At 49.0% G+C, this 24,796-nt stretch overlaps 1 protein-coding gene across 4 annotated transcripts in view; it reads right to left on the reverse strand.

Moving 5' to 3' along the window:
- Positions 1-24,796, reverse strand: part of Tmtc1 (transmembrane O-mannosyltransferase targeting cadherins 1) — a 93,097-nt gene that overhangs the window by 16,239 nt on the left and 52,062 nt on the right. For all 4 annotated transcript variants that reach the window (XM_051155617.1, XM_051155619.1, XM_051155618.1 and 1 more), the window contains one exon: positions 10,638-10,746. In XM_051155617.1, coding sequence (XP_051011574.1) covers positions 10,638-10,746 — 109 coding nt within the window. The remainder of the gene's footprint in view (positions 1-10,637; positions 10,747-24,796) is intronic.

Genomic DNA, 24,796 nt, shown 5'->3' on the forward strand with positions numbered 1-24,796 from the left:
AGGCTTAGATAACTAACCTCTGGCGCTGCAGTGTATACACTGTAACACACCTCTAACCAGTGAGTAGGCTTAGATAACTAACATCTGGCGCTGCAGTGTATACACTGTAACACACCTCTAACCAGTGAGTAGGCTTAGATAACTAACATCTGGCGCTGCAGTGTATACACTGTAACACACCTCTAACCAGTGAGTAGGCTTAGATAACTAACATCTGGCGCTGCAGTGTATACACTGTAACACACCTCTAACCAGTGAGTAGGCTTAGATAACTAACCTCTGGCGCTGTAGTCTGTACATTATAACACATCTCTACCTAGCAAGTAGGCATTAGACGACACTTGCAGGACAGTGTGAGGTCAGCTCAGTGGGCAAAGGAGCCTGTGGCCTGATGACTGACTTCAATCCTCAGACCCCATGAGCTAGAAAGAGAGAACAGACTCCCCAGGGCTATCATCTGACCTCTACAAACATGCCATGACACATGTGCCATAACACATGTGCATCCATATAAATACACAAAATATTGTACATTGCTACTCAGAAGCTAGCAACAAGGGAAAGAGCATGCCCAGACTACATGTAAACCTACGTGTTAACACCAATGTATATAACAGCCCTAAACGCAGCAGATGGCTACACTGAGTACAGGATACATGCCACCTCTCTGACTTTAACACATAGCACACATTCCTTGTGTTAATGAGAGACAGAGCTGATCTCACTTTCTGCCTGAGTTTGCTTTTCTTTGGCTTCTCCAGGCCTGAAATGGCTGTGTCTCTGTCCAGGAGGACCCCGGCTGGGGCTGTGTCTCTGTCCAGGAGGACCCCGGCTGGGGCTGCGTCTCTGTCCAGGAGACCCCGGCTGGGGCTGCGTCTCTGTCCAGGAGACCCCGGCTGGGGCTGCGTCTATGTCCAGGAGGACCCCGGCTGGGGCTGCGTCTCTGTCCAGGAGACCCCGGCTGGGGCTGCGTCTCTGTCCAGGAGACCCCGGCTGGGGCTGCGTCTCTGTCCAGGAGACCCCGGCTGGGGTTGTGTCTCTGTCCAGGAGAACCCTGGCTAGGGCTGTGTCTCTGTCTCAGGAGGCCTCGGCTGGGGCTGCGCCTCTGTCTAGGAGACCCTGGCTGGGGCTGCGTCTCTGTCCAGGAGACCCCGGCTGGGGCTGTGCCTCTGTCTAGGAGGACCCCGGCTGGGGCTGTGCCTTTGTCCAGGAGGACCCAGCTGGGGCTGTGCCTCTGTCCAGGAGACCCCGGCTGGGGCTGCGTCTCTGTCCAGGAAACCCTGGCTGGGGCTGCGTCTCTGTCCAGGATACCCTGGCTGGGGCTGTGTCTCTGTCCAGGATACCCTGGCTGGGGCTGTGTCTCTGTCCAGGAGACCCCGGCTGGGGCTGTTTCTTTGTGAGTCTCAGGCTTCTGATCTCAAAACTGGGATTACAGGCCTGAGCCACTATCTCCATCACCATAAAGTTGTTTGGTTTTGTTTTTAAAAGACATAAACAAACAATTGAAAGCTTTTGTTCCCAAATAGCTAGCTGGAAAGAGTAATCAATACTTTGAATGGCAGAAAAATACAGGACTAAAAAGTTCTCGAAACACAAATTTCAGGCAGAGGCAAAGAACTTAGGTAGAAACACACCATCCTGGGTAAAAGGCCAATTCATGGGACCTGAAATAATATGCCTGAGATTTCCACCAGGCAGCTCTGTAAAGAGCCAGGCAGGGGCAGCTCAGAGAGAAGCTTAGCCCAGGTGGGTGTGTCTTGACATGCTAATGAAGTGACGAGCCCTAAGCTGTGAGCCCTGAGAGCCACAGCCACTGCCCAGTGAAATTACACACACACACACACACACACACACACGCACACACACACGCACACAACGGCAAAGTTAGGAGTGGCTGGTCTCTAGGACGGTAGTGTCTTGCTCTGGAGATGACTTCTCTAAGTGTCTGTGTGGATACCCATCAACAAGAGCCTTCAGACTGTGCATGGTGAGCCGGGCACGGTGGCGCACGCCTTTAGTCCCAGCACTCGGGAGGCAGAGGCAGGCAGATCACTGTGAGTTCGAGGCCAGCCTGGTCTACAAAGCGAGTCCAGGACAGCCAAGGCTACACAGAGAAACCCTGTCTCGAAAAACAAAACAAACAAACAAACAAACAAACAAAAAAGACTGTGCATGGTACCTTGAGCTTGAGGCCAGCCTGGTGGTCTACAGAGTGAGTTCCAGGACAGCCAGGGCTACACAGAGACACCCTGTCTTGAAAAGCAAAATAACGAAACAACAACAACAGGCTCTGCATGGCCTTGGCTGTGGTGACCTGTGGAGTTCCAGCCTGCTGCTGTGCTCACACAGACCCAGCTGCCAGTCCAGCAGACAGTGTATGCTCATGGACTTCCTGGACCCAGCTGTGCCATCCTCCCCGGCTGCTGCAGCCGAAGGACTTCACTGCAGAGGTGGGTACAGCCTGCAAGCTTCTGAAGTGTCCTCACCAGAGAAGATTCCCAGTGGAAACCTGCAGCAGCATTTTCTGTCTGGTCAACTGTTCCTGGCTTGGTGAGATGTCTGTTTAATTTTCATGTTAGCACAACAGAATCAGAAATGTTTATGTGAATGAACCAAGCATATCTGAAAGGCTTATCTTGTGTGGACATTCTAACTGCCAAGTGTCTCACAGCCCATAAGCAATGCTCTCTGCAAAGTTAAAATGAGATACAGATAAAGATGCATCTGTTCACACAATTTCTGGAAAGTTGCCTGCATGTGCAAGATTTTATTTAGTCATTACTTCTTCTAGCATGACACTGGTCCACACCCACAGTGACCATGGCCATGGGCTGTGTGTGTGGCAGATGGTAGCTCTGCTGAGGGAGAGGGGAAGGGGTCGCATGTGTGTGGAGGCTGGCCAAGGGTTAAGAATATTGCTTCCATATTTTCTGGTGTTTGAAAGGCTGGGGTGCTGTTAAGAGCGCTGCCACCGGGAAGGGTCGCTTCAGAGAATGTCAGGTCGTGAATTTTCCTCACCTCCTGTTTGACACATTGTGTATCAGGACCCTTGTTCCCTCCCAAAAGAATTCTAGACCTTAAGGTAAGATGTGCAGACTCAGAGAAGGGAGGGGACTTGAGTCCTCGCTAATAGCTGTTCTGTCTCTTCCTGTGGAAAACAGTTGCCCTAAGGGTAGAAAAACTCCAGATTTTTTTCAGTGAGATTCTAGGCTCTCAATATTTTACATTCCAGAGTAAGAAAATGGCCAAAGGATGCGCCTCTTGTCTGTCAGAAAAGATGGAGGTCTTCTGCACAATTTGTTTCCAACTGTAAGAAATCCAATAGCTTGCCATATTTCCACAGAAAATAATCAGGAGATTATTTTAAGCATCCCAGCAGACACTTTTGAAGTTCAGGAAAAAGTATATATGTTATTCTTTTAAAGTTTTCCCTGAAAGGTGACTTTATTTCGCTAACCAAACAACACACTGCCACTTGCTATAGGGTTTGCCTATTGTGTTAGTGATCTGCGTGCTGGGTCCTGATACGAAAGCCAAGGTCACTGAATTTCTGGGTGACTTTAAAGCAGTCTCTTTAGGTTCATCAACTTAGAAAAGGAATACAGATGAAACTTTGGGATATCTAGTAAGGCCCAGAAGTCTAACACTAGTTAATGCCTTATTTGCATATAAACAAGAGCACTAATTAGAGTGGAGGCCAGAGAGCAGCGGGGGATATAGTGAAGACCATGCTTTTCTAAAGAAGCCTGTGGTCAGAGGAAGATAAGCCTGAAACACCGAAAATCAATACTTAAAATAAAAATGTGATGCTCTGTGTGTGTGTGTGTGTGCGTGTGTGTGTGTGCACATCTGTGTGAATGCATGCATGTGGAGGCCTGAAGCTGACAACATTGTGTGTCTCCCTCGATAGTGGAAGCAATCCACTCTATATACTGAAGCAGGTTTTCTCACCCAGCCTGAGGAGCCGCCTCTGCTGCCCCCCCAGCCCAAGGAGCCGCCTCTGCTCCCCCACCAGCCCTAGGAGCCACCTCTGCTCCCCCACCAGCCCTAGGAGCCACCTCTGCTCCCCCACCAGCCCGAGGAGCCACCTCTGCTCCCCCACCAGCCCGAGGAGCCACCTCTGCTTCCCCACCAGCCAGAGGAGCCGCCTCTGCTCCCCCACCAGCCAGAGGAGCCACCTCTGCTCCCCCACCAGCCAGAGGAGCCGCCTCTGCTCCCCTACCAGCCTGAGGAGCCACCTCTGCTCCCCCACCAGCCCGAGGAGCCGCCTCTGCTCCCCCACCAGCCAGAGGAGCCACCTCTGCTGCCCCAGGTGCTGGGATACAGACAGCAATCATGGCCCACTTCCCTTTGTATGTGGGATCTGAGGATCTGAAATCCAAGTGTTCAAGCTTTCACCACAGTGCTTTCACCACTCAGCCATCTTCCTGCCACACGTGGTTTAAATTTTAATCTCAGGATACTAACCCCAGAAATGAAAATACATGATCCATGCAAACATGATCCATGCAAACATGATCAATAGCATTTTATGCTGATGTCATGGCTAGAGGGCCGTGCGGGCCATTTTGGTTGCAGCTGTGCTGCTGGATTGAAAGCAGAATCTCTGAGAGGTGGGCTGTGGGGGAGGAGGTGGGGCACCGAAGGCAAGTCTTGAGGCCAACAGCTGCGCCCACAGCAGCCAGGCATCCCCCCGCCCCCCACAGAGCCACTTCTCCACCGCAGACTGTACCTACAAGCTGTGTGCTGTGTTTCTGGGGTATCTGTTCACAGCAATGGGAAAAGCCGAACACAGAGATCTCAGGAGACATAACACACCACAAAATGGAAAGTGGAGAAAGTTTGGGTAGGAAGTGGAAACCGAATTGTTCTGGAAGCAAGAGGATTTAGAAAGAAAGAAAAGATGACCCTGAGAAAGGTGGACTGTGTAAAGAGTTGTCAGTCCATAGAGAGCTCCCATGACAACAGACTTGGTTATCACATGGAGGTGTAAGTGCGACTTTGCTTATTGAATGTCCACTGCCTGCCGGGGAGCTGGAGGAAAAGACCTGAGCTGGACACTATTAGCATGAGCTTCACTCGCAGCTCATTGCTGCATAATGAAATGAATATGAATTAAGAAAAATGACAAATGTAAAAGCAAGGACAGCACAGGAGACAAGCAGCAAATGAAGGCCACATGGCCATCAGCAGAGGTGAACTGACCATCCCAGAAGATACGGGATCTTCATGCCCGAGATTGGAAAGAAATTTAGAGCTAAATTTAATATGGGGGAAACGGTCAGTGTTTCCAACACAGAAGCATGGATCGCTCACCCTCAGGACTTCATGGAGACTCAGTGAATGGCGGCCACACTAGTCTTCAGGGCAGGGCGGATCATCACACAGAGGCAGGAGTCGATGAGCGCAGTGTGGCCCCAGTCCTGCCCTCTGCAATGCAGGAGTACAATCCAACAGGCTTTGGAGTGGGGACTGCACATTCTCCACGTTTATTTGTTTACTCACGAATCTAGAATCTACTGACTGCATGCAGCCTGATAGGCGTGACAATATTGCAATAGATACAACAACTACCCTGACAGAGTCAAACATTCTGGACGCGGGTATGTCAGGAGCTGTCAGGAGCCACTGACGTGGGGAAGTTCAGTAGGCATGTGGGCTTTCTGGAAGGTGGCTTTAGTGATTGAGAAATAAGATGGCAGGCAACAGACACTATATGGAGAAGCCTGTTATATGAGCATTGGGGAGAGAAGGAAATGAGGGGCAGGGAGAGACAGACAGAGAGAGGAAGAGAGTGCAAGAGGGAGAGAGAGACAGGAAAGCGAGGTAAGAGAGAGGAAGAGGGAGAGGTGGGAGGAGAGAGGTAAGAGGGAGGGGCGAGGTAGGTCTGTCCTTCTATATACTGAGCAGGGCCATGCCCAGCAGCAGGTAGGTAATGACATCACAGGTAGGCAATGACGTCATAGGTAGGCAGAATAGGGCAGAATCCTAACAGGTAGTTGAGTACTTTGCAAGGTATTTACTGGGGTTCACCCCAGAACTGCTTCCAGCCTCTGACACCCCTTCTTCTCTATGCTCTGGCATAGTGTGAGCCCTCACTCTCTGGGTATTTACCCACTCTGATTGAACCATCCTCCTGTGGGATCTCTGTGAAGACTCCCTGCTGTTCAGATGAGCTAATTCCTGATAATAGAATTCCTGATGTGATTCAAACAATTTTAGAAGAAGTTAAGTAGTCGACAGAAAGTTTACAGATGCAGTAAATACTTTTGTGGCTCTCAAGGAGCCTCACTAGGAGTCAGGCCTGAGGCAGACTGTGCTTCCATGATCCCAGGAAATGACGGGACTACCAAGACATGTCTAATTACGTACAGATCTCAATGTCAAAAAACACAAACTGTTTGGCTGTAGCTCCTTATGCTTTGTCAGCTTAAGGCATAAAACACTGTCCTTCCTAATCTACTTTGTGTCTTGGAATGTGAGACTAGATAAAGACATGTTTAGCTTAGCACAGTAACATGTAATCACCGAAAGCTCTCCACGGTAATGGTTTGTCTGTCTCTGCGGTAAATCCTGCTGACTATGAATGAGGTGATGATTTCTCTGACAGAGAGAGCTTCCGCTCAGGGTGTAAGACATGTAACCAGGGCAGTAAAGCATGTTGAGGCCATTCTCCTCATCCATTGTCTCTCTCGAGTGTTTCTATGTGTGAGTGGTCTTGTCTCTGTCTGTATGTCTGTCTGTCTCTGTGTCTCTCTGTCTGTCTGTCTGTCTCTGTCTCTGTGTGTGTGTGTGTGTGTGTCTGTCTGTCTGTCTGTCTCTGTCTCTGTCTCTCTGTGTCTGTGTGTGTGTGTGTGTGTGTCTGTCTGTCTGTCTCTGTCTCTCTGTGTCTGTGTGTGTCTGTGTCTGTCTGTCTGTCTGTCTGTCTGTCTGTCTGTCTGTTTGTCTTTCTCTCTCTCATCCCCCGTGGATTCACAAATAAGTGAACAGGCTCAGGGCTCCACCATCAGCCCCTCAGATACTTTAGCCCATTGTTCACCTCAGGAAGCTATTCTTGACTGAACTACCCCCTACATTAAAGGGCCTCAAAGGGCGGGTAGAAGCTGCTGCTCAGAGCCCTGACAGAAGAAAAAAGGTGGTCAGTTTAAGTTTTCCTCAGTAGCACAGCCAGCCCCGAGTCACTAGAGAAGGAACGCTTGCCTCCCTCCACGCTTCCTTGTTCATTTAATCCTCTGTCATGATCAGCTGCCTGAGCCATCAGCTCAGTAACTTAAGAGATGAAGTGAATGATGAATTCTGCATCCCATCCCAGGCTCCCCCTGGACCGGTCAGAGCTGGACTTTGGGTGAAAGACATTAGCACACAAAGCTACCTTAGATAGTATAAAGCTGCAGGAGAAGGTGATGGAAGATGGAATGAGCACTTTGTAATCTTGGTTTATTAAACACACACACACACACACACACACACACACAGAGAGAGAGAGAGAGAGAGAGAGAGAGAGAGAGAGAGAGAGAGAGAGAGAGAGAGAAATAGTATGAGAATATGTTTTCATTTTAATCCCAGGTGTAGGGACATGGGGCTGCTTCACAGCAGCTGACTATGATTTTCCTCATGCTCTAGAAGGGACATGATTTTGCCATCAGCAATAATTTGTGTGATTGTGTGATGCTTGGAATTCTGGGAACTTTTCAGAGGGTTTATTAATGCTAAAGCCCCAAGAGGCAGGTGGATTGTCGGTTGGTTGTGGTTTGTTAAGTAGTCATGCACAAGAAAGAAATGATGAGGAGGAGGGGGAAAAGGAGGAGGAGGAGGACGGGGAGGAGGAGGAGGCGGAGAAGGAGGAGGAAAAGAAGAAGAAATTAGATTTCCTGATGGGGTCAAACTTGCACCAAGGAGCTCGACAGCAGGAATGACCTAACACCCACGCGGCCCTTTCCTCTCCGTCCTTCTTCTCTCATGTCTAGTGTTAGAAGTTGAAGGGAAGAGGAAAAATGGAGAAGGCAGAGGAAAAGGACCCACAAAGCAGCAAACACCAGCTGCAGGAAGACATGGCAGAGAGGGGGAAAGGGTCATCACAGACCTCACGACATCATGTGGTAGAGACTGTCATGGCAGGAAGAAAGACATAGATCTGTGTAGGAGAAGTGTGGTGGCTGAGGAAAATGCCTGAGCAGGGAAGGTGCTTAACATGCCTGCGTCATGGGCAGAGGCAGGGTGTGTCTCTCAGAAAGATGAGGGAGCCAGGGTGAGGCGAGAAAACGTGATACTGAGGGATGCAGGCAGGTTTTTTTCTCTAGAAAATCCTCATTAACGTACACCAAGGCAGTCAAGGAGCAAAACTTACACCATGAGGGTCACTTTACTTTAAAGCACTGTATGTCAACAGGCAAGAAAACCACCCACTCCAGATAGGCCTTCTGCCTACAGCCTGTCTGCACCGTTCTGGGAACACATTGCCCCTCTATCTGCAGGTTCAACAAACCTCGGATCAAAACCCTGAAGAAAGGGGTTGAGGAGAGGCTCGGGGGTAAGTCTTCTGTCTCAGCCTTGGGTAAGCCTTGGGACCTGACTCTAACCCTATTTCACATGACCATGTGTGTTTATAACCCTGCGACTTGGGTAAGGACAGCTAGATGCCAGGGCTCACTGACCAACCAGTGTAGCCAAAACAGTGAACTTTGGCTCAGTGACAGGCAGAGGGTAACAGAGGAAGGCACTGGACTTTCTCTTCTGGCACACATACATGCACAATCACACACACTCACACACATAGACACACTCACACGTAGACACACAGTTACATACATTCTCACTCTCACTCACTCATAACACCCACATATTCACACACATTCATAACACACTCACACACATATATACACACTCACACACACTCTCACACATACAACACACACTCATAAGACACTCACACACATACTCATAACATACACATTCATAGCACACACATACTCAGCACACACTCACAAATGTAGCTGCACACAATCTCTCTCATACATAGAACACACACCCAGAACACACACACTCACTCACAACACACTCACACACAGACTCACAATATATACACACAGAGACTCACACTCACTCACATGTACATGCACGTGTGCACACACACACACACACACAAATAAATAACACTCAGAAAATACTGTGTCTGTACTAATGTTTCTTTAATCCCTAATCACTGTACTGTAGCATGTATTTGCATAGCTACTGTACACTGCACTAAGTTTAAGTAATTTAAAAATGTGCACAGAAGTTGTTTATTTATGACGCCATTTTATATCTCGGACCCAGAAATCCACAGATTTTTGTGTCTGAGAAAGATTCTAGGAATGGCTGTATTAGAACATTAAAAACTAAGCTTATAATTTATCACTTCAATATTTATAGGCTATCCTAATTTTGCTACTTGTTGGAACTTTTGAAATGTTTTTGTGTAAACTGTACCCTCGGTAACTGATGTGTGGGATCGAATCATTGCTGCTGTTTCAGCCGAGTGACTGCTGCAGGGCGTCTCGGCTTGGATTTTAAGGGAGGGCTGGCAATTGACTGGCAGCAGCACCTACCACTGTCAGGGTCACCTGTGTGTGTGTTAGCGACACCATCGCTCAGCTTATAGGAGATAACGCATGTGTGCGCTCCCCAGGGCCAGCGAGGCAAACACCACAGATCCTGAAAATTGACTTCAAGTAACTAAGACAAGCGAAAGGGAGGTCGCGATTCAGAGCGGTTGCTTGTGCCCACGGGTCTCCCGGGAGCCCAGCTTGCCATCTGTTCTTCCTAGTAGGTCTTAAGATAGAGAATAGTCACGTCACAAGTAAATAGCAACAGAAACAGGTCTGTGGGACCAAAGGGAAGGAACGCCCAAGCTCTGGCTAGGAAACCCTGAATGGAAGAGGAGCCCAGAAACCCCTTAGCGGAAGAGGAGCCCGGAAACCCCTGAACAGAAGAGGAGCCCAGAAACCCGAGCGGAAGAGGAGCCCGGAGACCCCTGAACGGAAGAGGAGCCCAGAAACCCCTGAATGGAAGAGGAGCCCAGAAACCCCTGAATGGAAGAGGAGCCCGGAGACCCCTGAACGGAAGAGGAGCCCGGAGACCCCTGAACAGAAGAGGAGCCCGGAGACCTCTGAACAGAAGAGGAGCCCAGAAACCCCTGAGCGGAAGAGGAGCCCAGAAACCCCTGAGCGGAAGAGGAGCCCAGAAACCCCTGAGCGGAAGAGGAGCCCAGAAACCCCTGAACGGAAGAGGAGCTCTCCAGTGCAACCCGGGCACAGGCAACCGCAGGAGAATAGGGCAAAATGCTGAGCATTAGTGTATTTTTGTAATTTTAGAAACACTAGGAAATGTCATGTATTATTCTCGACATTCACTGACCCCAAGTGAGAGCAAACACATCATGGCCAAGAGCACCCTTCTCGCTCTGGTGTCCACATCCTGTACAGTGAGAAGACCAGGACTTGAGTGCCGATCAAGAGCAAAGCCGAGGTGAGACCCAGGGTTGGACAGGAGCTGCCAATTATTGGTTATGTCGTCTCCACAAACGCCTGTGATGATGCTGGCGGGCGCACTGGACAGAGCATTTAAAGACACACTGTGAGGGTAAGTGGGACAGTTACCTGCTCAGCCAGGAGGGAAGCCAGGCTTGAGTAGGCGTCGGCGAAGTCCGGGCCGTACTTGATGGAGTCCTTCAGCAGCAGGATGGCTTCCTCCGCTTTCCCCTGGGACCTGGACGGCAGGAGGGGAGGAGGACACGGCTCGTTAGCTCCTGCCTTGACCTCCGCTTAAACTTCAAACTTCCTTTCCTTTTAGCCCTAGCAGTCTCTTCTCGTGTCTGGATTCTCACGGGAAGGCAGTGAGGACACGAGTCACCACCCTCCTGCCCCCTGCTCCCGTGGCTGGCTTGAATGTGCTGAGCCCCACAGGCTCGTGGGCCTGAACAACATTTGTTCCCCTGCTGGTGGCTGGTGCAGATGCTGTTATGGGCGTTGTGGACAGCCACCCGCCATGGTGCTCTCTTCAGCGCAGGTCCTCTGGAAGAGCAACTAGTATTCTTAGGTCTTGGGGCCTAACTGGAGGGTGGGGGCAGGGGCGTAGTTACTGGGGACAGGCCCTGAGGTTTTATAGACCAGATCTGTCCACTTTCTGCTTCTTGACTGTGGAGCCAATGCCATTTCAGACCCCTAAGGCCAGGCTTCCCCACCAAGATGGGCTGTACACCTTTTATAACTGGGAACCCAGAGAAGCCCTTCCTCTCTTAAATTTCTTGTCAACTATTTGGTCTTAGTGGCAAGAAAAGTAGCCGACACACCTGCTATGCACTGAAGGGTCTGCAAGCCTAACAACAAGAAGCACTCACCCCAAGGCTGCCCTCTGGGGACATCACCTGGGGACATTGAACTGGGTACAGTGATGTGAAGATGGCTTGTGCCCATTTCTTCTTCTTTTTCCTACCCCCCCCCCCTGGTTTTTCAAGACAGGGTTTCTCTGTGTAGCCTTGGCTGTCCTGGCTTCATTTTTAGACCTTGAACTCACAGAAATCCACCTGCTTCTGCTTCCCAGAGTGCTGGGACTGTAGGCATGTGCCACCATACCCTACTTTGTGCCCATTTCTAATAGCACCACAGGCCAAAAATCCTTTTTTAAAGATTATTTTTATGTTTATAAATGTGTATCTCGGGAGCTGGAGAAATGGCTCTCCCAGAGGTCCTGAGTTCAATGTCCAGCAACCACATAGTGACTCATAACCATTTATAATGAGGTCTGGTGCCCTCTTCTGGTGTGCAGGCATACACGCAGGCAGAACACTGTATATGTAACAAGTAAATAAATCTTTTTTTTAAAAGTGTATAGCCCATGCGCAGGTACACAGAGTTCAGAAGAGGGTGCTGGATGCCCTGGAGCTCGAGTTACAGGCGCTATGAGCCATCCAACATAGATGATCTTATCAAGTCAGGTCCTCTGCAAGAGCAACTAGCATTTTTAAACACTGAGCTTCACAATCTGACTTCTTAACGGTGCTGCTGGCTCAGGACAAGCCTGCCCAAAATGTCCACTGATGGTTTATATCCAAAGAAGAAAGTGTCACATACAATTTATGAAGTTAGAAAGCACTGCGACCACTGGCTGGGAAGGGGAAGTCAATGTGCTGCTGTGTTCTCACTGCACACTGGCTTGACTTGAAGCCTGGCAGTCAAGTCCTGTCCTTGGGTGAAAGACCCTTCTGCTGTTGGGGCCACAGGGGGATGCTGGTTTGTTCCCTGGTGTATGCCTGCACACCAGAAGAGGGCACCAGACCTCACTGTCTTTGAAGCCGAAAACTTCACTCTCAGGCAGAAATAACTGCTGCTGAAACAACGTCCACAAATACTGATGTTAAATGCCAGGTATTGTAAATGTGAAATATAAAATGCAGCTTGGAGACCAGACAGCCCATGGCCTCGAGGGTCGAGGCACAGGCCTTACGGGGGCCGTCTCCTGTCAGCCTCGCTTGGTCATGACTGTTCTCATAAACCTTCACAGCCGTATAGACTCAGTTCTGAGTGTGGCCCCGCGTGACAGTGTGCTTGTTTTTCTAAGGTAAAAATCCACACGCAGGAGAGTCAAAGGGCTCTGGTTACACGTCACCCTCTTCCTCGTGCTTCTCCAGGGCTGCCCAGCTGCCTCACTCTCCTTGGGATGGGCACACACTCACCTGTGTGCCAGGCCAGCCCTGAAAGCCCTTGAGGGAACACTCTCCCACGACAACAGTTTATGACTCCAGCATCCTAGCACTCGGGTGTGTGCTCTCTGTGGGCTTTATGTTGGAGCTGGTTCATCTTTTGTTTTGTTTTGTTTTGATCCCAGAGACCAGTCCAATAGAGTGAGCATAGTAAAAATCCAGGGAAGGCTAAAGTTTTTTGAAAGCATGCTTTTGCTATTTTATTTCTGGGTCACTGTGTACCCACTTAAGCTTCCCACTTCAGGCTGCTGAGCACTGGGATTTAGTCATAGCTGCATATTTGAACTGCTCAGAAGTCTACCCCACTTGCATGGGCCTGCAGCTCAGAGTGTGACTTATGTGGGACAGAATGTCCCCTGGCAGCCTGCTGCCACACAGAGCCTTGGGCCCCATCCGCACTTCCCAGGTGATCTGTAAGGGAGCTGAGATCTCGGCTATGTGTGCCATGTATTCTCAAGGGCAGGGGAGGTCAGGTCACTCCTTCCTAATACCACTGTGTCCCAGCTCACTGCAGAAGCAGCTTGTTACCTCATAGTTTCACCCAGAAGGCAAACTCCTACCGCAGACATGGGAGTGAAAAGCTGTAATTTCAAAAGTCCTAGAGTTAGGGATTCAATTTGGCAGATGTGGTGGTTTGAATGAAAATGGCCCTCGTAGGCTCCCTAACCTTATGAGTGCCATCATCTGATGTGTGGCCTTGCTGTGGGAAGTGTGCTACTGAGGGATAGGCTGTGAGGCTTCAGATGCTCAAGCCAGGCCCAGAGTCTCTCTGTTCCTGCTGGTCCCGATGCAGAACCCTTGGCTCCTTCTGCAATACCATGTCTGCCTGTGCACTGCCACGCCTCCTGCCATGATGACAGCAGGCCAAATCTCTGAGCTGTAAGGCAGCCCCAGTGAGTCCTGGTGTCTCCTCACAGCTAAGACAATGTCACTGTGTGTTGTAGGTGGTGTTTGGCTATCCCCAGCGGAGGTGCCCTAGTTTGCTTTCTATTGCTACAGTACGCACCAGAGCCCAAAAGCAAGCTGGGAGGGAAGGGTTTATTCCGCTTACCTCCCCATCACAGCGGATCGTCGAGGGATGCCGCATGAGGAACTCCAGCAACAGCAGAAGCAGAAGCCATGGGAGAAAGCTACAGACTCAGCTGCCATCCTCACACCTCCCAGGACCACTTGCCTGCTCATGGGTGCTGCCCATGGAGGGCGAGGCCCTTCCACACCAGTCAACTCTCAAGGAAATGCCCTACAAACATGGCCACAGCCCAATCTGATGATGGCATTTCCTAAACCGAAGCTCCCTCCCTCCAGGTGACTCTGATTTTTTATTCTTTTTTTAAATATATTTTATTAATTTATTCATATTACATCTCAATAGTTATCCCATCCCTTGTATCCTCCCATTCCTCCCTCCCTCCCATTTTCCCCTTACTCCCCTCTCCTATAATGTGACTGAGGGGGACCTCCTCCCCCTGTATATGCTTATAGGGTATCAAGTCTCTTCTTGGTAGCCTGTTATCCTTCCTCTGAGTGCCACCAGGCCTCCACATCCAGGGGACGTGGTCAAATATGGGGCACCAGAGTTCGTATGAAAGTCAGACCCCACTCTCCACTCAACTGTGAAGAATGTCCTGCCCATTGGCTAGATCTGGGTAGGGGTTTGAAGTTTACTGCACGTATTGTCCTTGGCTGGTGCCATAGTTTGAGCAGGACCCCTGGGCCCAGATCCGCCCATCATAATGTTCTTCTTATAAGTTTCTAGGCCCCTCTGGATCCTTCTATTTCCCCATTCTCCCATGCTTCTCTCACCTAGAGTCCCAATAGGATGTCCTCCCCTCTGTCCCACTTTCCTGGTAAGTAAAGACTTTCATGGGACATGCCCCTGGGGCTAGTGTCCAGATATAAGTGAGTATATACCATTTGAGTCTTTCTGCTTCTGGGTAAACTCACTCATTATAATCATTTCTAGCTCAATCCATTTGTCCACAAATTTTGGGAATTCCTTGTTTTTAATAGCTGAGTAGTATTTCATAGTGTAAATGTACCCCAGTTTCTTTATCCATTCTTCTACTGAGGGACACTTAGGCTGTTTCCATGTTCTGGCTATTCTGAATAAGGCTGCTATGAACATGGTTGAGCATATTTTCTTGTTGTGTGCTGGAGCATCTTCTGGGTATATTCCAAGGGGTGGAATAGCTGAGTCTTGAGGAAACCTTTTTCCCAGTTTTCTGAGATAGTGCCAGACAGCTTTCCAAAGTGGTTGTACTAGTTTGCATTTCCACCAGCAATGAAGGAGTGTTCCTCTTTCTCCACATCCTCGCCAGCATGTGGTGTCATGTGAATTTTTGATCTTAGCCATTCTGATGGGTGTAAGATGGAATCTCAGAGTTGTTTTGATTTGCATTTCCCTGATGACTAAGGAGGTTGAGCATTTCTTTAAGTATTTCTCCACCATTTGATATAAAACCAGAGACATTAAATCAGTTTAGAAGAAAAAGTGGAGAAGAGCCTGGAACACATTGGCACAGGAGACAACTTCCTGAACAGAACTCTAACAGCCCAGGCCTTAAGGTCAACAATTAATAAATGAGACCTCAAGAGGCTGAGAAGCTTCTGTAAAGTAGGAGACACTGTCAATAGAACAAAGCAACAGCCTACAGACTGGGAAAAGATCTTTACCAACCCTACATCTGACAAAGGTTTAATATCCAAAATATATAAAGAACTCAAGAAATTAAACACCACCACACCAAATAACCCAATTGAGAAATGGGGCTCAGAACTGAACAGAGAAGACTCTAATTTTTTTTATCCAGTCAATTAAACTAACCAGCAAAGGCAGCGTCTGTCTGCCTCCTCACCTCGCTGGGATCCAGTTAGCTCCTGACTGGCTCCTCTGCACACACATCCTCCTCCTTGCACTGTGGCCTGACAGCTGCTGGCTATAATACTCACACCACAGCTCTCAGCACTTTATTGTTGGTTCATTTGGTCAACTGGAGTTCTACAGAGCCTGTGAGGTTTCATACACTTACATTTTCTCACAAACATACTGCAAGTCGCTCTTCCATTTGTACATTTTTTAAAAGCAAAACAAACAAACAAACAAACAAAAACTCAATTTTTAACCCTAATACTTGACCACTGATTTTATGGTTAGAACGTCAAAGCGTCTCTACTAAGTTTAATTTAGAAAAGCTACTTGAATACAAGGGAGGATATAGACTGACAAAATTAAGGCAGAAAATCAGTCCTACAGGACATCATTTGGATGAAAATTCTTCAAAATCAGCAGAGAAGGGGAAAAAAACACAATAATTTTATAATAATGGGCTAGTGGCTTTCCCTTATAATAACTCATGTCACCTAGAATGGAAATGTAGACCTTTCATAAGATTAACTACCACTTAACACAGCCTGTGAGTGCGAGTCTTTGAGGACCCATTAATGTCCATCTGAGTGACACAGTGGAAATAGAGACACCAGAGCTTCTTCCAGGGAATTCTGGGAGAGAGGACTCTGTTGAGTGTTCTTCCTCAGGAGATTTAGTGATACACTAAGTTCTAGGATCCTAACACCCAGAGAGTGCTCTGTGACCTTTACTAAATTTTAAGCTCCATTGTGAGTAGACGCTCCACCTCTGTGGCGGTTTGAGTGAGTGGCCCCCACAGGCTTATAGATTTGAGTGCTTGGTCATCAGGGAGTGGCACTATTGGAAGGTGGCCTTGTTGGAGGAAGTGTGTACATGGGGGTGGGCTTTGAGGTTTCAAATGCTTAAGCCAGACCCAGTGTCTCTCCTCTTCTGCTGCCTGCTGATCCAGATGTAGGATTTTTACCTACCTCTCCAGCACCACATGTGTCTGTGTGCCACTATGTTTCCCGCCATGATGATAATGGGCTAAATGCCTGAAACTGTAAGCCAGTCCCAACTAAATGCTTTCCTTTATAAGAGCTGCTTGAGGAGCTGGGTGGTAGTGGCAGATGCACGCCTTTAATCCCAGCACTTGGGAGGCAGAGACAGGTGGATCTCTGTGAGTTTTAGGCCAGCCTGGTCTATAGAGGGAGTTCCAGGACAGGCAGCAATATACAGAAAACTTTGTCTCAAAACAAAACCAACAAGCAAAGTGTTACCTTGGTCATAGTGTCTCTTCACAGCAATAGAACACTGTCTAAGACAATCTTACTAATCTTTTTTAATTGTTTTTAATTCCAGTCCAATCACCTGCCCATACTAAAGGTCTTCAAAGCCACCTCCAGTGATGGCCGGAGTAGAAGGAATGACAGTAAGAGCATGCCCCTGTAGAGGCAGCTTTCTCTACAGGAGCGCCACTAGCGTGCCTCAACTATGAGCCACATGCACCTTGCTTGGCACCATGTTATCCATAGAAGCAAGCGTTAAACATAAATACAATCTGGGCTCAGGGAGGCAGAGGCAAGTGGACCTCTGTGAGTTCTAGGCCAGCCTGGTCTACAGAGTGAACTCCAGGACAGCCAAAGCAGCACAGAGAAACGCTGTCTCGAAAAACCATAACCAAACCAACAAACCAAAACAGAAAAACTTAAATACACACCTTTTAGAATTTTTGCATCAGGATTCAACTCCCTTAAAACTACCCTGGGCCCCGGAACCTCCAAAGGTTCCGGTTCCTTGGAACAGGTTCCCAAGGCCAGAAATACTCTCAGGATGGGTTTCATAAGAAAAATATCAAGTAGGAATTAGATGTTGCTCAGACTGTGAAGATCGTGCCGCTCAGCCATTTCTGGTTTCACAGGGAACTCTGCACTGCCTGTGCTTCCCTCTGCGCCAACTTAAAACAGTCACTTTCCTGGCTCCGTCTCAATGATAGGTATTAGAGACGTGCTAAGTTTGTTCACTTACAAATGGTTCTGGATTCCTGTCTGTAGTTCCACACCCATCTCAACAGAAGCAGCTGCTTGCTTCAAGGAAGAGTTGACCAAGAGACTGCACTGGGTAAGTGTGAGTAGCAGATAAAGAGTCGCTGACTTGTCAGCTCCTCAGAGCAGAGGGTCATTAACACAGAGACCCACCAGTGGTCCCTGTGTAGTGGGTCAGAGACGTCAGAGTGCTCAGCCGTGAGTGGATTCAGTGTCACACTCCTGCCTCACTGCTCAGGGCTCTGTGCTGAGGAAGGGTAAAAGGGTCTGGGAGCCAGAGGTGGTGGGTGACGTCAAGGAAAGAGCACTTTCCAAACACAGTGAGATAGACGCAGGTGTGAACTCAACAAGGATGGTGTCAGCAGGCACAAGACCTGGGCACGCTCAAGCCAGACAAGGCCCAGCACAGAGGTGGGGAAGCAGGCAGAGGCTCACCCTTAGGGGAGGAACAAGCAACACAGGCATGATGCCGGGAGAGAGAAAGACGGTTTTCTTCAGCTGGCACTGGCTGAAGGACCACACTCCAGGGCAGCCTCTCCCAGAGTTGGCTAACACATGCTGACTGGATGGGTCTGGGAGGGAGGCAGAGAAAGAATGAGAAAAAAACAAGTACCTTGATCAGGAAAAATGAACAGGAACCCCCACCTGACCATGAAGTGAGGTGGGGAGAGGCCTCAGCATCACTGAGTCCCTCACTGCACTGCTGTGCTTTATCATGGAGTGAGGTGGGGAGGGGCCTCTGCATCACTGAGTCCCTCAGTGCACTGCTGTGCTTTATCATGGAGTGAGGTGGGGAGGGGCCTCTGCATCACTGAGTCCCTCAGTGCACTGCTGTGTTTTATCATGGAGTGGGGTGGGCAGGGGCCTCTGCATCACTGAGTCCTTCATTGCACTGCTGTGCTGTGCTGCTACTGGGCCGTAACAATGCTTCCACAGTGCAGACTTTGACTTTTGACAGGAGACACTAGCAGCTCCTCTGAAGCCCAGGTCCCATAGGAGACGGCCTTGGTGAGCATGGCTGTCTGAGATCTGCTTCACCACACAGGGTGGGAAGGCCTCCTGGTCGCTCTGTGCAGCTTCGACACAGGACTCCTGAGGGCACCATGGTCAATGCACTGGACAAAAGCATCTGGCTGGCTGCAGTTGACACATACTTTTCTGCTTGAATTTTATAAAACTTATACACAACAGGGCTGTTGAGATGGCTCAGTGGTTAAAAGAGCCACCTGTTCTTACAAAGGTCCTAAGTTCAGATCCCAGCAACCACATGGTGGCCCACAACCATCTGTAATGTGATCTGATGTCCTCTTCTGGCCTGCAGGTGTACATGCAGGTAGAACACTGTATACATAATAAGAAATCAATAAATTAAAAAAAAAAACTTATACACAACAGCCAGAAGACATATTCCTGCTACACAACAGTGCAGTCTGGAAAGCTCTGATCACTTCCCATCGCTAGGAGAGGACTCCGTTGGTACAGACCCTCCTATACAAACACAAGGGCCTGGCTCTGACCTCTACAGGCAAGTGTGGTATCAAGCTTGTATCGCAGCACTTAGGAGTTGGAGCCAGGTGGACCTTTGGGGCTCACTGCCCAGCTAGCCTAGTCTACTTGGCAAGTATCAGGGCGGTCAGTGCCCTGCACCTGGGAGGTCACTGCCCTGCACCTGGGAGGGCACTGCCTTGCACCTGGGCAGGCACTGCCCTGCACCTGGGTAAAGAATGCCTGTCTCCCGTGGCCCCGCTGAGTACATACAGTCAGTCTGGGCTACAGGTGAGGCTCCAACACCAAACTAGTTATCACATCACGGTCAGAACCAGTCCCACGTAACCTGACATCAAGCACATCACATCTTAAAGCCTCTAGGAACTTCTAGAGGGCACCAACAGTTCTACCTCTGGGATAGGAGTTGTTACCCACAGCTGGAGGCGGAGGAGGTGGACCCTTGTGCTGGGATTCTGTTAGTCACTGGGTTGAGTGCTGTCTCTGTCAGGTGTGATGTCCAGCTCCTGACTGGGCAGGGTCTCAGCAAAGGTAGAATGCTGCAGCAGCTGGCTCTCTGGCTGAAGAGAAAGGGGCTGTCAAGCTCTCTATCTACACTTGAACTAGGAGACTAGTTGCCCCGTTGTAGGTAAGCGCAGACTCTGGTTGAGCTCTCTGGGAGCAGCTGGCCTATCTTCTGTGTGAGTGAAGAGATCGGAGTCTCGTAGCAGCGGACTCTCATCTTAAGCTGTTTAACTGATGCACAGGTAGGGTACGGCTGCCGACCACTCGTGCCTTGTACGAGCTGAGCTTCAGATTGGACATGAGGTGCTGTTTCTAGGTGACACAGTAACAGCTAATACTACTTCATTGTTTCGGATGCTGGCTCCTTATACACAGTGTTCATATGCTTTACATTTAGTATGAGAAAAAAGAAGTTTCTAGAATTGTTTCTACTTTATACATGAGCAGTCAGAGCCACTGTAAGCTAACCATGATAACCAGAGATCAGTGCATGTTCCAGGCGAGGACATAGTCTGCTGTCACAGGAAGCACTGGATGCCAAGGCCCTCTTTGAAGCTTCTTGTCATGTGATCTCGCTCTGGTCATTCTGTCTGGACAAGAGAGTCATGGGGGTGGGACCCTACTGCTCCTGGAGGACAGAGTCATAAGGAAGGGTGACCTTTCCTGTCACTTGGAGGAAGGTAAAAGGAAGGGTGATGGCAGAAAGTCCATGTGCTGCCCAGCGGACAGGCTGGGGACACCGGACTCTGTGGGAGGCAGACGGGGAGGGAAGCTAGCAGAACGGACAGTGCGTCCCTTAGGAAAGGAGTCGTCCTTAAGCCAAGCCTTACCTCCCCAAGTGCTGCCGGAATGCAGCCTGCAGGCACGCACGCACACACACACACACACACACACACACACACACACACACACACCCCTCTTTCTGCTCTTCTTGCTTCTCTTAGTGGTGTACAAAGAGCATTTTTAAACTTGAAAGCTTTTGACCACCCACCCCCACCTCCAACAACCAGAATACCAAATTGAGCTTTTGTACCAAAGCCAAAGCCTGCTGGGTTGACTCACGATAAAGGCTGAAGTGTTGGTGTCCTAAAACATGACTGTGTCTACAAAAGAAGTTCCCAGTGGCCGCCACGCTCCACTAGACTTTTACTGGACTCTTCTTTCCTTGAGCCCCTCACTCTGGGGCTGCCCTACAGGGCTAACAGCAGCTCAACTGCAAAGGCAAAGAGAAGAGTGAGGGCTGGAGACTCAAGGCAGCCTAGGTGGCTGCTTGCTTCTGCTAGAAATATCTGTGCAGGGAGAGTGGACTGCAATCCTTGCAGAGAATGTAAACAAATCCCAGCTCTTTAAGAGTTGCTTCCTGTGGACTCTGCTCTGGCCTGGGCTCTGTTTATCACTGCCAGAGCCTCAGGAATTCATGACATGAACATAGCTGTGGGGGCAGTGCTCACAGAAGTGCTGTAACAGTCTGCTGTGCTCTTAGTCCTGAGGTCACAGCATACTTTCTCATTTCCCAGATAAATCTGTTACACAGCCACTGACTGGGAGAAGAAGCCAGTGGAAATGGGGAATTTTCAATGAAGTAGAATTGTTTCAACGTTAAGCCTTGCTAAGGACCTCAGTCAATGCAGTCTGGCAGGATCTGGCAGGTGTCTTTCACACACTGACAAGTGGTCAGTACTGGCTGGGTTTGGGTTTACAGAGGACAGAAGAGTGGTAATGAGTGGTGAGGAGCAAAAAAAAAAAATCCTGAATACTGAGACATTTGGATTCTGTGACAATGCAATGACCACAAGTGCTCCTGAGTACACAGAGAGGATGAAGAAGAGTGGGTGTTAGATAAAGGAGCAAAGCAATGTCACGTGATGTACTGAACAGAGGGAGTCTAACGAGGCCGTGAGCAGGCCCTGAGGAGGCCATGAGCAGGCCGTGAGGTGGTGTGGGGAGATCTGTGCTCACTTCATCACAGGAGATCTGATGGCAGAAAGAAAACCACAGAGAGGAGACACCTAGGGCTACAAAGTGACAATTAACAATCACAAGCCCTTCAAAGGTCAGTAGGAGTGAAGAGAAGGGAAGAAAGGAAAGGTGAGCAGGGGTAAGAGACCAAAGGTCAAAGGTCAGAATACAGGTACTAACCCTAACCCTGCAGAAGAAAAAGTCTTCACACTTAGAAACTTAGTGTCACAGCCATGTTGGAAAACACCCAAGTGCAATGGAGCTGAGCAGCCTTGGAGGGAAGGGTGAACAGACACGGGGGCTGACATCAATACTGGTCACTTCTGATGACAGCGGAGGTTGTGGAGCAGTGAAAGTTCTGCTTGGAGTCGTTGGTGACGCTGGAAGAGCGCAGAGAACACTATGAGATGCAGAGATGGAGATCCAGATGGCACATGAGATGCCGAGCTGGCTTTGGAAGCTGGAGACACCTACAGAAAGGTAGCAAGAGTCAGGCTGAGATGAAGTAGGAGAAACAGACTGGACTAGGGCTGGAGACAGGAAAGGCAGTTGTCACTCCGGAGGCCACTGTAAGGGGGAGTGGGAGACGTGAGGCCGAGGACATGTCTACTCGCAGCTGATGAGCTCACACGGTGGCAAGGTCGCGGGAAACGCACCGGGAGCCACTGAACTGGCCCTTCTGTGCTTACGTCAAGTCTGTGACTGTCACCCCAGCACTCAGGAGGCTGGGGAAGGAGACTTCTGTGAGTTTCTGGCCAGCCCAAGCTACAGAGTGAAAGTCTGTCTCAGAAGAAAATAAAGCTGAGAGGTAGAGATCTACCATCTTGTCCGTATATAGACATCTCTCATAAAGTTAAACACGCGTGGGCTAATGGAGGTGCTGTGAGGAAGTCTGGCCAAAACATTTAAGTTTATTATGAAAGAATGGTTATGTCTGTATGCCCTCTTTAGTCTTCTTCCTGAAGGGACTGACTAAAGAAGAGAACACACACCACACACTGTACTTCAGCTGAACACACAGCTCCACAGCTGGGCATTCCTGGACATCCTGTCACTGTTCCCACCGTCAGACTCACGGACACACTCTGGACACCCTCATCCTCTAATGTGGGTGGCAGGGGCTGTGGCAGTGGTAGGACACGAATCCTCACATTATTCATTTTTCACTTCAGTCACAAACGGCAGCATCTACTTTAATTATGCTTTCGTATGAACGTCCCCATACCCTGACCTTAAACACTGTTGTATCCTCTTGACACACTGAGGATTCCTGCAATCTTTGCCCATAAAAATCACAAGCTATTCTTGTTTCTTCTTTCTTTTCTTTTCTTTTTTTTTTTTTTGTTTTCTTCTTCCATGTTTTAAGTCTCAAGAAAAATCATTATTAATCAATGTGAATTGAGGGCTGCTTCTTCCTGGTCTTCCACCATGATGTGCTGTACAGGCTTGAACAGAGAAGTGCCAATGTCTCAAGAAACAGCTTGAATGAGACCACATACAGGCAGGTAACTCCTGTGCACTGAGGAAGCAGGGAGTGTGTGTGTGTGGGGGGGGGGTCTGTCATATAATTCCAGTGACTTGCTGTGAACTGACTGGCATTCTCTGATAGAGAAACTTAGGCCTGGACAAAGACCCATGTTTCCTTCAAAGTCAAGTCAAGAGAGAAGCCATTCCCACATGTGGTTATTGTACACTTTAAATATAGCTAATCTGAAATGGGCTGTGAATATCAAATATGTATTAGATTTCACAGATTTAGTGTTAGAACGCATGCTATCTAATTCATATTTTCAATGTCTTACGCTAAAAATTTAAATCATTGTAAAATATTAATCACACACTAAAATAATAATTTAGATATATAAGGGTTTAATTAAAGATATGATTAAAGTTCATTTTTATATACCGTAAAATATGACTTCCTGGCATTGCATACAGAGTTCTCACGCTGTTTCTAGCAGGCAGCTGGTGACCACGTCACAGCTGGCTGGCACTTTCCACGTGGGCCACTAGGAGGCAGTGGTTAGTCTGCTGAGTTAACAGGCCAGGGGTTGCTTTAACCTGAACTTTGGCGTCCTTTCTAAACAGGACTGGTCAGATCTGTGCTGGTCACATGCGGAGTGAGCACTAAAGTCTACACCACAGGAAGAGGCCCAGCCTCATAAAGCAAATGGCAACAACTCAAACGCTGCCTCAAGAGACCCTCCAGCATAAGGATGCTGAAGAAACAGCAGACCCTCACTTCGCCCCTTTGCAACATTCTTACCCTTTTCCTGGTTTCCACTTATTGTTACTAGCTCACAGGCCCTTTAGGGGAGGCAAAGGCAAGCTCAGAGCCATCTAAATGCAGATTAGCCGTGCAGCCTTCTGCCTCAACTTCCCCAGTCACTTAGCAATGCAACCTCTGGGTAATGAAAACAAACTCAACTGTTTCCTATGGGCAGACTATCAGGAAGTCTATACATGGCCAAGGCAGGCTCCTGCACAGCTTGATACTGTGTAATCTGGGATCTGGGATCTACTTAGGAAACACAGGAATGTGAAGAAAAAAGACAAAGAGCCAAAGGGCAGAGTTCAATCCGGGGTCAATTACAAGCCTAGGGTCCACAGAGCTCTCTAGAGGAGCCGGTGAGGAAATTATGTAGTGCGGCCAGGCACGCACGCGCACATATATATCACAGTTGTACCCACATATAACTTACTTGTCAGGACGCACCACACAAATGTCAGCTGTTAACCTGGTTTCATCCACTGCACTCTGAGACATGGCTGCTCCCCTCTTCCTAGGAGCCCCATTCCCTCCCCTGTTGGCAATGAAGGCCCCCGGCGCCACCCCAGACTTGTATGGATGTAAAGTTGTACTGTTGACTTGGGGAGTAAGAGATTTTACCGAGAGAGGGAAAGCCTTCTGCTGGGGAGTCAGTAGCTTCTCTCACTGCCAAGTAGCTAGCCATCACCAAGTTCTAAAGCATCCTTTCCTACAGTGCAAGCCAGACGTAGCCAGAGGGAGAGGTCAGGACCCCTGCCACAGAGCCATGCTGCACAGAGTGAGCAAGGAACTCTGGACAACACTCATGACAAGGACTCTCGCTCACTCTGCAGCCAGCTATTCAGCTTAGCTGAGAAAAAAATGCTCATTGCGAAGGTCTCTGAAAGCAGTGCTGTAGAAGCCAGCTACCTGAGGAGACAGCTGCGGGG

This window comes from Acomys russatus, chromosome 13 (assembly GCF_903995435.1).
Source record: "Acomys russatus chromosome 13, mAcoRus1.1, whole genome shotgun sequence".
Taxonomy (NCBI): Eukaryota; Metazoa; Chordata; class Mammalia; order Rodentia; family Muridae; genus Acomys; species Acomys russatus.